Source organism: Phascolarctos cinereus, unplaced genomic scaffold (assembly GCF_003287225.1).
Source record: "Phascolarctos cinereus isolate Bilbo 61053 unplaced genomic scaffold, phaCin_HiC Scaffold_1;HRSCAF=81, whole genome shotgun sequence".
In the NCBI taxonomy this organism is placed as follows: Eukaryota; Metazoa; Chordata; class Mammalia; order Diprotodontia; family Phascolarctidae; genus Phascolarctos; species Phascolarctos cinereus.
In genome coordinates, this window is record NW_027555514.1 from 264,734,031 (window position 1) to 264,750,045 (window position 16,015).

A 16,015-nucleotide genomic window follows, 5' to 3' on the forward strand; every position below is an offset into this window, starting at 1 on the left:
CACTTTTCTCAAAACAACTCTGTGTGGTGGGGCAAGTACCTCCTCTTCTGATGAGGAAATTGAGGCTAGTTTAGTAAATGTAGGATTTCCTCCAAGAGCACTCTTACTCCTCCACCTCATTTACAATGGCAGGCTTGATCCCAGAAGTGGTTACTAACTGCTGTTCCAAGGCACTTTCTACGTCTGCTCTTTTAAAACCCATGGTTGTTTATCAAAGAAAGGTGCAAACACTGACTTGTCTGTACTCAAACCTCATGAGAGCCCACCAGTGTGTTACAGATACAAGGAGACCAGTAGACACAATTTACTCAAAGCAAAGGCATTTTACTGAGATGGCAGAGTAACCAGTGTAGCTACAAAACATCCATCCCTTCCATAAACCAGAGGCACATTCTTCCACACATACACTTAGCACAAAGAGTAAGTACAGTGGTAGAAAAGAGTACATGTAGGGAGCATATATAGGCCAGGACAATTCAAGCATCAGGTACTACAGGCCCCATGTCCTTTTTCTCCTTGTGGCATCTTCATGCCGCTCCCCTCTGGGCTAGGTGGCCATTCAGCTGGGCTTTCCAGAGCTGCTCAACTCTCAATGGCCAGGGCTACTCATCTCCTGAATCCACGCAGGCTCTCTTCCCTGCTGCTAGGGGTCCCATTGCTTGGAACTACTTCCACCAACTCATTCTCTCTCTGTTCTCTGTTGGTTGTCACGTCTCTTGATAGGCAAGTAACTCCACAGCAAGATGACAAAGCCTATGGACAGGGACAGATCCCCAACCTTGCCCTTTGGTAGAGCTGCAGGGTCTCACTCCACAAAGGGACTTTCTGCTTCAACTGTTCCTCCAGTGTCTCCAAGGCTGGCAGGTTTATCATTTAATAGCAGCCCAAGCAGTGTTCTTTATCCAGCCAATGGCAAGCTGCGTTTCAGTTTCATCAAGGAAACCTTTTCACACTTCATAAAGGAAGAACAAGGCAAGACACGCCTTTGTACTTTCCAACACCTCACTAGCTCAGTAAACTGTCTTGTATTTTCTGTGATTACATCAATTGGGCTGGGGGAAGGGAGGTAGTGAGTAGACTTACCACCTCCTACCCCCAACTTCATAAGTATCAGAGACCAAATTCAAACTCAGGATTTCTGGTTTCAAGGTCATTGATCTTGCCATGATACCACGGTGTCTTATACGAAGCATAAAACAGATTTATAATGATGTGGAGATACATCTAGAGCAAGAGGTATTTTTACAATAGAACTAATGAAAGAATAGAGTTTTGCCAACAAGAATTATTTTTACACTATCAAATGAGTTTTGCCTATAGAGTAGTAATAAATACTCTCAGGTAGCTGTGATGTTAAACCCATGTAAAAACACCGAGTTTGTTGGTTTTGTATGTCTTTAGGACACATTTAAAATCTGATTCCAGAATGTACCAAACTGACAAATTTTTGTTCCATTTGGAGATGTTTTATAGACGAGAAGTTTCTTTAGAGTTATCAAGGAGTCATTCCAGTTAATACCCAAACTCAATAACTCAGATTTCTGTACTGTCTTATCTTTAGCACTTTAAAAAAACACAACTATTGAAAGATGGCTAACACAGAGTGGGTAAGAGAAGAACAGTTTGTCCTTGAAATTTTGAAACCTTTCTCATTTTTTCCTCTTTTATCTTTCAAGTTTTAATCAATATCCTTGGCTTTTTTTACCCTAGACATTTCCTGGTACTCACTGAACCCAGGTCTGCAATAATGAACAGTGAAACCAAACTGAAATCAAAATGATTGTGCTGACACCATGTGTGACATTCTGTATCCCTTGTACTGAGGTACAAGAAGTGTTTCATTATCTGTTCTCTGGAACCAGGACTGGCCATTGCAATTAATCCGAGTTGGGCTGTCTCTGAGTGTTGCTGACATTTCTATAGTTGTGACTGAATATACTGCTCTCTGACTTCTGCTCACCTTATTTTGCATTAGTCGACATCTCTTCCCAAGCTTTTCTGAATGCCTCCTATTTGTTATGACTTATAGCACAATAGTATTCCATCATTTTTATATTCTACAATTCCTTAACTCATTCTCCCAACTGATGGACACTCACTTATCTTCCACAAAAGTTAATATTTTGGTATGTATGGCCATTTCCATGACCTCTGGAATATACGCCTAGTAACAGGATTACAGGTGAAAATGATGAACAGTTTAGTCACATTTCTTGATAATTCCAAACTGTTTCCCAGAATGGATGGACCAATTTAGGATTCCCCCAATAGCACTTAATACAACTGTCTTTCCACAGCCCCTTCAACATAGACAATTTGCATATTTTATCATCTTTGGCAATTTTCAGGGTACAAGCTGCTGTTTTAATTTGCATTTCTTTTCATCTTAGTGATTCGGGGAATTTTTTTCATGTGGTTGAGAAGCATGTCACATAGACCTTGCCTTAGTTTAGAAAGAAATAATTTGTCTGTTAAATATGTATAACTTTCACTTTTTTCTTATACTACCAAGATGAAAGAGTTGACACATACTTACTTGAAAAAAACACCTTTCTTTTCTGTCTATTGCTCTCTTATGTTCTTCTATAGGTTTACTTCCTCTTCTCTGGTATTTGTTCTCTCTCACCTATAAAAGTTTCTGCATACTGCATTTGTTCTCTTTCCTTGCTTCTATAGCTCATGTATCACAGGGCTGAAAGAATTAAAAATGCTTTTGAAATCCACAGGTTAGTGGCTCAAGAATATTAACAATAGAATAGTAGGCTAATATACGTGAGATATAGTTGGACTCCAGAATACAGGTGAAAGGTAAAAAAGGTTCATCTTAAATATAAATGATGATAAATTTTACCCCTGTGATAGGAATTACAACAGTGAGAATAACGGTGAGGAAGACAGAAGAAAAATTGTGTAAATAAGGACACAGTGGGACAATGGGATATATTGCAACTTGGAGTATGGAGAGCTGGGAAGATGACAGTCAGCCAGTATAATTAATAAAGTTATTAACTATATGGTACCATTCATGGAGGAAATGGTGCTTCTATGGTAAGTCTCTGATGGAAGAGAGATAGGACTGGTGGAAGGAAACCTGGGTTTAAATCCCCTTCTTGATATATATTGGCTGTGTGACATTGGGCAAGTCACATTACCTCTCAGTGGCCCAGACAACTCTCTTTGACAGAGGTTCTTAACCTGTTTTGTGTCCTGGACCCTTTTGATAATCTAGTGAAGCTTATGGACCCCTTTTCAGAATGTTTTTGAATGCACAAAATAAAATACATAGGATTACAAAGGAAGCCAAATCTATTCAAATATAATTATCAAAATGTTTTTTGAATCCAAGAACCACTGCTTAAAGATTATAAGTTATAAACCTGCATTGATAGAGGGAGTTTCTTCATTGAGAGCTCTCTATGCCAATGAAATCATAGGTCTGTACCTCTCCCTTGAAAAATCCCTAAGGAACTGTCTCATATAAGTGTTGTTCTGTCTTTATCTATCTATCTATCTATCTATCTATCTATCTATCTATCTATCTATCTATCTACCTACCTATTTATCTATTCACTTACTTAATTTTGGTGGAACCAAATGATGAGATTAGGCAGGGTATGCCTGTAGTGCCCCTTTTTGCCTTTTCAAACTTATAGCTCATAATTTCCAAATGTCTTTCACCTCTATTCATTTCCCTTTTTCATGTCTAACATATTTCCTTTTTAGTCACTCAAAAAATATGCCTGGAAATTTGTCACTTTAAATGGCATTTAGGCAGTGTCAAATGTGGTCATGGTGTCGCTGTAGGAAAAAAAAGATTTTAATTAAATCCTTTGGGCTCAGTGTGGGTGTGAATTGGCACTTTTCTTTAAAAATTTCCTTACTGGTATCCCAAAAGACACCTCTTTGCTTCCCTTTCATTCTCTTGTGCAAATCTCCCATGCAATGTTATAGTTATTCATAAATATTTTTCTACTGAACTGTGGGAAAGAAGTTGTGAGTAGCTTTGACTCTTTGATAAGGTTAGGTTTGGGGACAGCCTGTCACTGAAACAATGAACACAAAAGGAAACGAACCCTGGGGACCGTGGACAGAGCTTGTCAGCTGCAGTGGTCTTCCATGCCCTAATGGAGCAAGAAAAGGATGGAGAATTTTTGAGATTCCTTTCTTCTAACTCTCCATTGTTGATAATTGATTTCTGATCATTGAGGGATGGATTTGCTTTGTAAAAAAGTTGCATCCATTTCCCCTCTAAGAGTTCTGTTAATCTACACTGCATCTTTCTGTTGAGTACAGCCAGATGTACATGGATTTTAGAATTAAATGGTCACTTCCCCATAGATTTGGCCTCATTAGTGGAACTCTGAAAAGGTTATCCTATTCCTGGGACTTTCCATTGCATCAGACATTAAATATTAGCAACATTCCTCTGCAGGGTGAATGATGTAACGTGAGGGCAAAAACTGTGCTGACCTCAGGCAAAGCATGCCTGATGTATTTGGAAGTTACTCATGCAACCTGCTGACTAATAAAGTAGAGAAACAGATGGTAGAGAGCTCTGGGGAAGGGATGGCGGTGGAGTGGGGAAGGCCATCAGAATAGTTGGGAAGGAAAAGTCCTCATATGCGTGTGAAGCCATGAGTGAAAGCTTCGTTCAGTTTTCTGTCTTGGCAGAAGATACATGCTCCACAGATGGCCATCTGGCCTCTTTCTGAAGACCTCAAGTGATGGGGCACCTTTTAATCTTCAAAGGCTGCCCACTCCATTTCTGGACAATTCTAGTCATTAGGAAAGCACCAAAATCTACTTCTGCAGTTTTCACCCAATATTCCAATTTCTCTCCTTTGGGACGAGGCAGAACAGATACGATATCCCTTCAAATATCTGAAGACAGTTGTGGTATTCCTCCTAGGTCTTGTCTTCTGGGTTAAATATTTCTAGTCCCTGTAACGATGATCTTATGACACGGTAGCCAGGCCTCTCACCACCCTGGTTGCCCTCTTCTAGGCATGCTCCAGCTTGTTAACCTTTCTAAACTGTGACACCCACACCTGGACACAACACTTCAGATGTGCTCTGACCAAGGCAGGGGACAGCAGAACTCTCACCTTTCCTTGTCAGAAAACACGGCTTCTATTCATGGAGTTGTTTGGTTGCTAAATTACTGCCGACTCATGCTAAGTTTGCAGTCCCCTGAAACTAGCAGATGTCTTTTTCATTTGCCATTATTCCTTCATCTTGAATTTATGTGTTTGATATAATGAGCCCCAATGTAGGGCTTTATATTTGTCTCTATTTAATTTAATCTTTATTACATTCAACTCAAAGTTGTAACCTGTAAAGGTCTAAAGTAGAATGGGAATTAGGCCATCAGGAGCGCAGCCCCACTAGACACTCTGTTTCTGTTTTTGTTGACTGAGAACGTTACTGCTTGTCATTTATTTACTTATAGGATCATATATAATTTGTAATCATATCACTTGAGCTAGAAGGGACCTATCCAAAGCCCCCCATTTTACAAATATGGAGCCTGAGGCCCAGGGAGGTAGTGACTTGCACAAGCTTATACATGTAGTATGTGGAAAGCCAGTATTTGAACCTAGGCCCTCTTGACTCCAAATCCTGCAGTCTTCCCACTGTACCATGTTGCTTTCCTACTACTTTGGAAATTATAAACTTGTTTAAGAAAGTTAAAACTGCAGTGCAAGAGTTTCAAATGATTTGTGCAACAGGAAAGAAGACAATATGAGGTAATTATGATTGAAAACTATTTAAAGATACTGCAAACATGGCTAATATGGAAATGTGTTTTGCATGATTTCACATGTATTACTGATATCATATTGCTTGACTTCTCAATGGATGGAGGAGGGTCAGGTGGGGAGGGGAGAATGTAGAATTCAAAATCAAAAAAATAAGAATGTTAAAAATAAATGCACCTAAAAAAATAAAGACACTGCAAAAAAGATATTTCGTAGGGTAAAAACATTTAGAAATGATAAGAAAATCAGGATCCAGTACATTTTAAAATCTAATTACTTTAAAAGTCTAAAAGCTATAGTTATTTCATAAATTTGAAAATAGATTTTTAATTACGTGAAACATATAAGGATAGTGTTGGGTCATCCAGAAGTTTAAGAATGAAACCTATATGCAGTACATTTAAAATTATTCTTTTAGCTTAGGGATGGAGAACCTGTGGCCTTCTAGGTCCTAGGGTGTGGCTTTTTGACTGAGTCCATGTTATACAGAACAAATCCTTTTACTAGGCGGATTTGTTCTGTGAAGTTTGGATTCAGTCAAAGGCCGCACTTGAGGATTTAGAGGGTCATACGTGGCCTTGAGGCTGCAGGTTCCCTACCCCTGCTTTAGCTTCTTTTTTTGCCATCCTTGCAAAGATACATACACACACACACACACACACACACACGATGTTTGTAGAAACATAGTCTACTGGGGCCAAACTCTACTCTAAACCAAAATCTCAGGAAAACAGCAGCACAGAAAGTTACTATATGTCTAAGTGTGCATCAGTCATTTAACCTTTGGGACTAACTTCAGTTTCCCCGTCACTAAAATGAAGGGGTTAGAACAGGTGGCTTCTAGGGTTCCGTCCAATTCTAAATCTAAGTAGTGGATATTTTTGTTTTCTTAATGCAAGAAACTGGGGTTGAGCTAATTTCTTTCTTTCTTTTTTTTTTTTTAAAGTGAGGCAATTGGGGTTAAGTGACTTGCCCAGAGTCATACAGTTAGGAAGTATTATGTGTCTGAGGCCGCATTTGAACTCAGGTCCTCCTGACTCCAGGGCCAGTGCTGTATCCACTGCGCCACCTAGTTGCCCCTGAGCTAATTTCTTATGAGACTAAAGCACTTTAAAATGATGATCAGGAAATCATATTCTTTTATTATATATGAAATATAAAAACAAATTACCCACACTATATATATATATGTATTTTGCAAAGTCCACAGGACCTCAGAAAAATATGTTCTGTATAGGAAGTGATATAATGCGATTCTTACAGCACTGAAGTTCATTTTTGTATACTCAAGTACAGAAGAGGCTGTAGGTAGTGTTGAAAAGGATTACAGAAGATGAATAACGACAAAATTGGTAATTAATTTGGTGAACTGTCACATACGTTGGTGATAGTAATGGAGAGAAATAATGACCATATAAGCTGCAAATAAAGACATGGAGGAAAACCAGTTTAACATGGAGACAAACACTAACCATGGAAATAAAATAAATTCCCCATCCACAATCATTTTCGAATTGCTGGCTTGTGCAGTTGAAAAGGGGGATTTCTCTTTAAGGTCTGTTTCATTTTATCCAGGCAGAGTTCTTCTCTACTGATGATTACATCATCTTGTTTTAAAGACTTTTCTTTTTAATTTATTTTTTAAAAAAGTTCCATCACAGTGAATATCTGCAGAATCTAAACACTGGTCTGAAGTTGGGACTTCAGTGCAAGCACATTTTTTTTCTTAAGATTGCATCTTCAGAAGGCTTGTCCGAGTGTTCAGTGGACAACCTCTTTCACTTGTCCTGTTTTATTCCACACTTACAGGGTGTGTGTATGGGTGCTTCAGTTTCTGGAGGTTCCCCGCCACCATCACCACCATCTTCTTTCCCTTCCCTCAGTAAAAACTCCAAACTTCCGCATCACAAAGTGGTAGGCAGTAAAGTGCTTTATACAAGGAGAGATCATTTACATGTGGAGAGGATCCATTTAACACCTTACGGACCAAAGTTTGTACACAGTGAACAAAATAAGGCTCTTTTAAGAAACACCTTTGTTAACATAAGGTCCTTGGGGTGCTTAGGTGAAGTCCTGCTAATGACTTTAAATAGCAGAAATGCAAGCAACATCTTTGATGCTGGTAGTTCTCAATCAGACACATTACTCTTAATGGATAACTGTGAAATATTATGATGCTATTATAGTGCTTCCCATCATATGTGAATTTCAGAATCAGTCCCATAGAGGCCAGTTATCAACATCTTGTTCAACTTTCCATCTCTTTATGCAAATAATTGTCAACTTTTCTCAAAGAAGTTATCATATATAACTTAAACATTTGCCAAAGAAGGGATCAGATGAAACCTATGTACTGCAACACTTCTTTATGCATTTTGGCACTTTTTTTTTACATTCCAGTTTCATTTTTGAGATCTCTTTTCCATTAAGTTTGCATTTCATGCATAGAGAAATGCCACTAGGGACCACACGCCTTTTCTGTTACTTGCAATCTCTTTTTAGAATCTCCATGACTCTTCTTCCAAGAGCTGGTTTCCAGTGCTGGACAAAACTTTTCATATTCACAACTAGTCTTCCTGTTCTTACATCTTCATGTCCTGCGATAAGGTACTCTAAACCTAAAAGGTAGATAACAAGATATAAAGAAGTATGCAACATGAAGCCTCATTTGAAAGAGAAGGACAGACCAAAGACTCTGTTCTCCTCAGTGGGAGCAAGGCCCATCAGACAGGTGCCAGCAAGACCATTTGATCTGGGCCACATATTTAGCAGATACAGAGCTCACCATTCAATTAATAGACCAGAGGCATTTGAATGGTACACGAAAGCTTGATTTTTCTTAAATAATTATTGAATTTGAAGAGAAAAGAGCTTAAAAATATTCGTTAAATTTTTTTAAAGTATGCCATTTTTGAAGCCTTGGTTTGTTTTTATGTATCATTATATGCATTTTTAAAGCAATGAAGTGTTACAACAATTATGGCTACAGATCTAGATTTCTCAAAAATAAATCGGCTAGAGCGTGTCTGGACCTTTGAGGGCCCCTGAAGTAGAAAGAGCAGATCACCAAAAAGCTATTTTGTTTTTCTTGATGCTCTCACAGATCTAGCCATTCATTCACTGCTGATCCAAGTAACATCTATTGGGTGCTTGGCATCATACTGGATGTTGTAAGGGACATAAAAGGAGCCGATTTGGTTTCTACTGCAAGAAGTGTAAGATCTAATTGGGCAGACAAAATATACATACACGAACCTGCCAGAGAGGAAAAACAAAAGCATGACAAAGGACTTTTGAATAACTCTTTGAATAACTGCTATAATATTTCCAACTGTGATGAACTCTGATGACTCTGACTTAGCTTGGCAGAAGCCTGGTTAGGAAGTAGTCCACTTCCTGGAGGGAAGTCAAAACAAAAGTTAAACCATTTTTTTTTTGTATTTACATTAAAAAAAAAGATTGATGCCTTTTGTTTTTGCATCTTATTCATTTTCAAGCACATCCTCCCCCACCCCTCTGCCACCCAGCAGGCCTTCTGAACAAAGATGAAAAAAGGAAAAAAAAAACCTAGTTTAATAAAACCAAACAACACATCAAAGGCCTTTGACAATATATGCAACGTTCCACACCACACCTCCCCACCTCCATCAACCTTTTGTTCTTAATGTCTTTTTAAAAGTTAGGGAAAGCTTTATCCCCTGGTACTCACAGCTTTCATCCCAGGACAACAGCGTTTTTAAGAGGTGGAAGGGCCCTTGCTGACATCTACACACTCAAACCCAGGCATGAAAAGGAATCCTCACAAAAATACATACAGTGCGGTCACGCTGATTCAGGTGAGGGGGAAGTCACACAGATGACTCACACCCCGACCACTCAATGTTAGGCATGATAAGCCAGTATCTGCCTCTTGACAGCTTCTCTCTGCCTGCTGGCCCTTCCCTCTACAGCTGCAAAAATGCCTCATCTCTGTTCAACCCCCAAGCCCTTCAGATGTTCTAGGACGCTTTGGCTCTGGGTACTGGGATGTTTAGCTTGGGCCACCACAGCTCTGGCAACTCTTTCTAGCCATCATCTTTCTTATCCCTGGAACGAATTACTGAGGGAGGTGTGGGATAATAGCTACTTTTTTATATCTGCCACTAAAGGCCTACTCTGATACCTTATCACATGGCATGTGGATGACCTAGGGCTCTCTGTATGACAGCAGAGTACAAGTTTGGGTTCTTAGGTCCTTGTGGTTCAGTGGTTCAGTCACGGCTGACTCTTTGTGACCCTGCAGACCACAGCACACCAATGCTGTCCATGGGGTTTTCCTGGCAAAGATACTGGAGTGGTTTCCTTATTCAGTGGACTGAGGCAAATAGAGGTTAAAGGACTTGCCCAGAATCACACAGCTCATAAGTGTCTGAAGCTAGATTTGCAGTCAGGTCTTCCTGATTCCAGGTCCAGGACTCTACCTATTGAGCCATCTAGCTGCCTCCTCTTAGGTCCTACTATGTTGGAAAGTTAGATGTTGTGTCTTCTACCTGAGAACCAGGTTAGCCAAGTCCAGAGAGGTTGGACATCAGTCAGTCAACATTTATTAGCACTTACCATATGCCAGGTACTATTCTAAGTACAAAAAAAAAAGAAAGAAAGAAAAGAGAGAGAGAGAGAGAGAGAGAGAGAGAGAGAGAGAGAGAGAGAGAGAGAGAGAGAGAGAGAGAGAGAGAGAGAGAGAGAGAAAAGAAAAGAAAAGAAAAGAAAAGAAAAGAAAAGAAAAGAAAGAAAGAAAACAAGAAAAAATAGCCCCTGTGCTAAAGGAGCTCACAGTCTAACATGCAAACAACTATGTACAGAAAAGATATGTACAGGACCAACTAGAGACAGTCTCAGAAGACACTAAGATGAAGGAGGATTGGAAAAGGCCTCTTGCATGAAGTGGGACTTCAGCTGGGATTGAGAAGCCAGGAGATGGAGATGAGGAGGGAGAGAGCTCAGGCACGGGGGAGGGGGGGGAGCAACCAGGTGATGACTCTTTGAGGCATGAAAGGTCTGCAGCCTGTGTCGGTAGAATAAATACCAAATCGTGATGAAATTACAGATCTAAAATGATCCAGATCACCACTCCCCCTCCCTCCACTAGAAGTGATCATAGAAAGCTGATTATTATTTAATTTTATCGAGGGAAATAAGAATGTAGTAGACCTAAAAGAGCATGAGCTCTTTTTCTCTGCTTATGCTGTGGATGATACAGAAAAGAAAACTCCAAATCACTCTATTCTTCTACAGGTCAGGAGGGCACCTGTGGGTTCTTACCACTGGCTATGAGAAAGCTGAACAGGTTAATTTCTTTTCATAGGTAAGAAGGTAAGAGATTGGTTCCCAGTTCCATTTCCAAATCAAATCACCAGTCTCTAAGTTTTCTCGAAATAATTTGATACCTATTTTCCGAGGTTTGCTTTTTTCATTCATCAGCACCCATTCCCATCTTGCCGTCATATGGACACAGAAGATATACAGTCAATGCTTACTGAATGAATCTGTAAGTCTGTTCATTTAGCTACATCAACCCCTGTTAGTGGTGACTGAGGTGACTTCAGGAGACATGTAGGCATGGAAGATTCCAGAATTTTCTTATCATCATTCTTTTTTTTTTGGCCCCAGTTCTTTGAGTTGTAAAAATGGAAAACACAGCAAAATAAAAGACTGTCTGGCTTTTGCTTTGGTCAGTTCCAGTCTTTTTCTTCAAAGCAAGTAAACATGTTTTCCAGAATTCTTTGAATAACTGCTCTTAGGTTTCCAATTGTGATGAACTGGGTCGATTCTTTTGAGTCAGTTCGGCAGAAATCTGATTAGGAAGTGCAGTCTACTTCCTGGAGGGTGGCTCAGATAGTTAAACCTTTTGTTTTTAATGTCTTCCTAAAATCTGGGCATTTAAAATAAATTCTGGCATTGCAACAGAATTATTGCTGGCAGGAACCTCGAAAACCTAGATCATTGGGAAAATACCACTTTAATTAGTGATCTTTAGTTTCTGGAATTAAAAATTTAACACCCTGTTTTCTGATCTATTTGAATTTATTCCCACTTAAAATACGTAGAATGTTTTAAAATGTACAATTTATCCTTTTCATCAATAGAAATGCATAGAATTTAGTTGAAATGTTGAGATGGGGGCAACACCGACAAAGTCAAAAGGAGTTTTATAAGCTATTTTCTTCATTTTAAGATTCAGGGGAAGAAAAATTCTGTTAAAATTATTATTATCATTTGGTGGTTGGTTTGTTCCTTTGAAGGCAGGAGCTGAAAGAACACAGAACTCTTATTAATATGCCTTGAAGAGCTGGCACAATGGAACACCCAGGGGGCAACTGTTCCCAGCCATGCTATCTAAACAGGTGACATTCATATGAACAAGGGAACGAAGGGAATTTTCCCGAAATAGTTCCATGCCTCACTCTCTCTCATCTTTTAGATACAATTTCAATTTTCTGAGTCATAAGGAAGTTGAAACATCTACAGATTTTCCTCTACCAATATCCTTTCCTTTTTTAGTGTCTGCTGGTTTTTGTTTGAAATTGGAATGATGATTTAATGAAAGACAAGATAAGGAATGAAGGTTGTTTTCCTCCCAGAAGAAACAGATGCTTCTTACTCAAAAATAAATTAATTCAATATTATGGCTGTAGACGGAATTTCATATTTGGATTTCCTTTGAGAAAAGACTTTAACCATGGCACTGTTGTAAGACCTAGTTTTCAGATGAAGAGCTAAGTGTGGTTATAAAAATTAAGATCACTTTCTCCCTTCCATGATGGAGGATACTAACTTGCTAAATTTGAAAATGTCACGTTAGTTTATGGGGCACAAAGATAGGAGCGAGAATTGTTTTCAACATTAGCGCAAGGTGATCTGATTGAGTTGCTCCCAGAATTTCAAAGGTAAGGTGGACGCTTATTCAGAGCTGTGGTTTGGAGGATAATAGTCATTATGACACCTCACAATTACATAGGGCTTCACTGTTTACAAACTGCTTTCCTCACCACAACCCTGCAAGTATTATTCTTTCTATTTTATAGAGGAGGAAACCACCACACCAAGGTCAGAGCACTGGCGAGTGTCAGCTAGATCCTGAATTCACTCACTTTAAACCCAGTGGTTTTTTTCCATCTATAGAATAAGGGGCACATCTGTAGGGAATGAGGATGTATTCAACAATTTTTTCTTTAACAAAACCAAATACTCACCAGGATTAAGGATTGGGCAAGTGCAGCCTCTGTTGGTCCAGGACTCTGGGTAGAGAGTTCTCTTTCCTCGTAGAATCTTTAATTTGGTGGATTTCAACACTTTTTTGATCTTCACATTGACTTCAGCATGAGAGCCTTTATCGTGAGCTGATAAAATCTTTATTTTTAGCACTGCAATGACACAATTCCAAAAGGAGAAATGCAAAAAAGCATCATACACACAGTTCAAGTTTGAGGAGCACTGGAAATATTAACTGCAGAGGAGCACAAAGGATAAATATCAATGCTGAATGTAGCTTTGATCATCTCTTTAAATACCATTCAGCTCCCTCCATTTGCACTGGCCACATTCCCACTTGCCTGTATACATCATTCCTCTTCTCTTACAGGGTCCCAGTCTTTCTATTGCAACTTATACATCACCAAGCTACGGGAACCCATCTAAAGTTTGAGTTCTATCAAACACATATTACCCAGAAAGGGAAAAAAAAAGACAACCATGAGGACATATATATTTCTTTTTAGGATCTGGTTGTATGTTTATTTTCATGACTAGCTATGAGGTCCTCAGGGACAGAGACTCTCCTTTTGTATCCCTGGTACTCAGCACTGTGCCTGGAACACAGCAGGAACTTAATAAGTGTTTACTGAAGAAATGAATATGCTCTAAATGTTGGATTCAGCCAGTTAATAGGCATTTGTTAAGGCTTTGCTATATACCAGGCACTGTGCTAAGGGCTGGGAATACAAAAAGAAGCAAAAAATGAGGTCCTCAAGGAACTCACATTCTAATTGAGGAGATGACATACATACAACATACAGTAGATGCAATGAGATCAAGGATTTCTCACTCAATGAAAGTGACAATGAGCACGACTCCTCCCTTCTGTAAAGAGGGGACAGATTAACACATATTGGGAGGGCTGGCGGTGAAAACGTCCCACCAGGCCTGCTCTTCATCAGAGTTCTATACAACCACCCTATGCACCGCACTCTGGAAAGGGGATGTGACTGGGGAAAAGCAGAGGGAGACAAGAGGAGCCAATGAGTGTGTTGTTCTCTGGAGAAGTACTTTCCATCTCTCCAGGGTTCCTATGGGAGCCTTTGACTGCACATGGTTGGTCAGAGACCCCTGTCCTAACTGCTGCTACATATAATCAAGAGCGGCTACTAAGGGTCCCTAAACCAGGATTCGGGGATGCTGTGTGCCAGGGAGGGTACAAAAGTGAAGCAGGTGAGCCTGAGGGCATGCAAGGTGAAGCTGGGGCCTGGTGACAGAGGTCCTTCAGAAAGTAGCTGAAGGGCAGGTGATGGCTGATTTGGAGGTTTGAGAGACCTGGGTTCTAGCAGTGTAGCAGGAGAGGGAGCTAGAGATTGTGGTAAGAGAGTGGTTCTGCACTGTACATAGTAACAAAAACCTTGTGTGCGATGATCAACCATGACTGACTCAGCTCTTCTCAGCAATATAATGCTCTACAACAATTCCAAAAGACTCATGATGGCAAATGCTTTCCACATCCAGAGAAGCAACTATGGAGTCTCAGTGCTGATCAAGGCATACTATTTTCACTTTTTTTTTGTTTTTTCCCTTGTGTTCTGATTCTTCCTTCACAATGTGACTAATGGGGAAATCTGTTTAACATGATTGTACATGTATAACCTATATTCTAGAATGCTTGCTGTCTTGGGGAGGGTGGAGGGAAGAAAGAGAGGGAGAAAAAATTTGGAACTCATAATCTTATAAAAGCAAATGCTGAAAACTATCTTTACATTAATTAGAAAAAAATAAAATACTATTAAGAGAGTGCTGCAGTGAGATTGAGAAGAGAAGAGAAGTGGGTTTGGGGAGCAAGGTCCTCTGGTGGGAGATTTAAAGTGGCTGGGGAAGAGACAGAGCGCACCAGGTTAACGGCAGACAGAGCTCCAGAGTCCCACTGCTGCTGTGTATGAGGAAGGATGTGTTTGGGATTAGGGCAGGGACAGCCTCACAGAGTGGTTGTGAGGATCAAATGAAGCAATACTGGCAAAGTGCTAAGTACAGAGCCTGGCACAGAGTAGGTGCTATAGAAATGCTGTAATTATTATGGTCCCTTCCTTATGACCCTCAATTATAACAAGTTGCTAGTATACAAGAGCAAGATGGGAACTGAAATGAAACACTCTAAGACAGGAAATTCTTAATCTGGTGTCCATGTACTTGTTTTTTTTTAATATGTTGATAACCGGTTTCCTTTGTCTTCCTATGTATTTTATTTTGTGCATTTAAAAACATTATTCTGAGAAGGGGCCCTTAGGCTTCACCACAACCCAGAGGAGATTAGGAGCCCTTGTTCTAAGGTCAGCTTCTGTTCTGAGCTCTGGCTGGTTTCTTTCCTGGAAGTGAAAGCTTAGGGGTGCATGGGGTGACCTAGGGGAGGGCGGGCAGTGGAGCTAGAGAGGAATTTAGAGGTCCTCTCACACCTTCCCTGAGCCTTTGCTTCAGACTTTCTTGACATCTCTTTTCCTGCTTAATTCCTCATTCAGGAAGTCCGACAGCCTGCTCATGCTGGCAGCAGCCCCAACCCTTTTACCTTCTGGGAGATGCTCAACTTTGACTTTTCAGAGACTGCAGCATTCTACAACTTGCAGTCATGAAACATCACTGGAAAAATGCCAGAGTTAAAATGTTTGCTCCTTGTTTCAGGGAGAAGCCTGGGGGTCATGTAATTTCCCCAAAATAATCCAGATTACTCACTTTCTCCTGTTCATTTCTGGACCAACTCATCATGAATTGGTAACGTTTGTATAAGATGTATGTACTGATAGGTGAGCTCTATAGTTTGTTCATCTAACTGCATATCATAGTCTGGACAAAGTGGGGATTCTTCATCAGCTTAGCTTCCCTGTGTAGATGTCTAATCCAAAATTTTTTGAATTATTATGGACTGAACTGAGAAGGCTTTATAATGTTCTAGGGCTTAAGACAATCAGCAAAATGTAATCTCCAAACAGGAACATCTGGAGGAGTTCATTATCTGTGAGAAA

The 16,015-nt window shown here is 39.8% G+C and overlaps 1 protein-coding gene across 1 annotated transcript in view; it reads right to left on the minus strand.

Annotated features, from left to right (window-relative positions):
* Nucleotides 1-303: 303 nt before the first annotated feature.
* The window catches only part of NTN4 (netrin 4), a 149,250-nt gene continuing 133,538 nt past the window's right edge, over nucleotides 304-16,015 (minus strand). Inside the window, 2 exon segments of the mRNA XM_021006486.2 lie at nucleotides 304-8,377; nucleotides 12,992-13,162. Of these exon segments, the coding sequence (XP_020862145.1) occupies nucleotides 8,241-8,377; nucleotides 12,992-13,162 (308 nt within the window). The 3' untranslated portion in view covers nucleotides 304-8,240.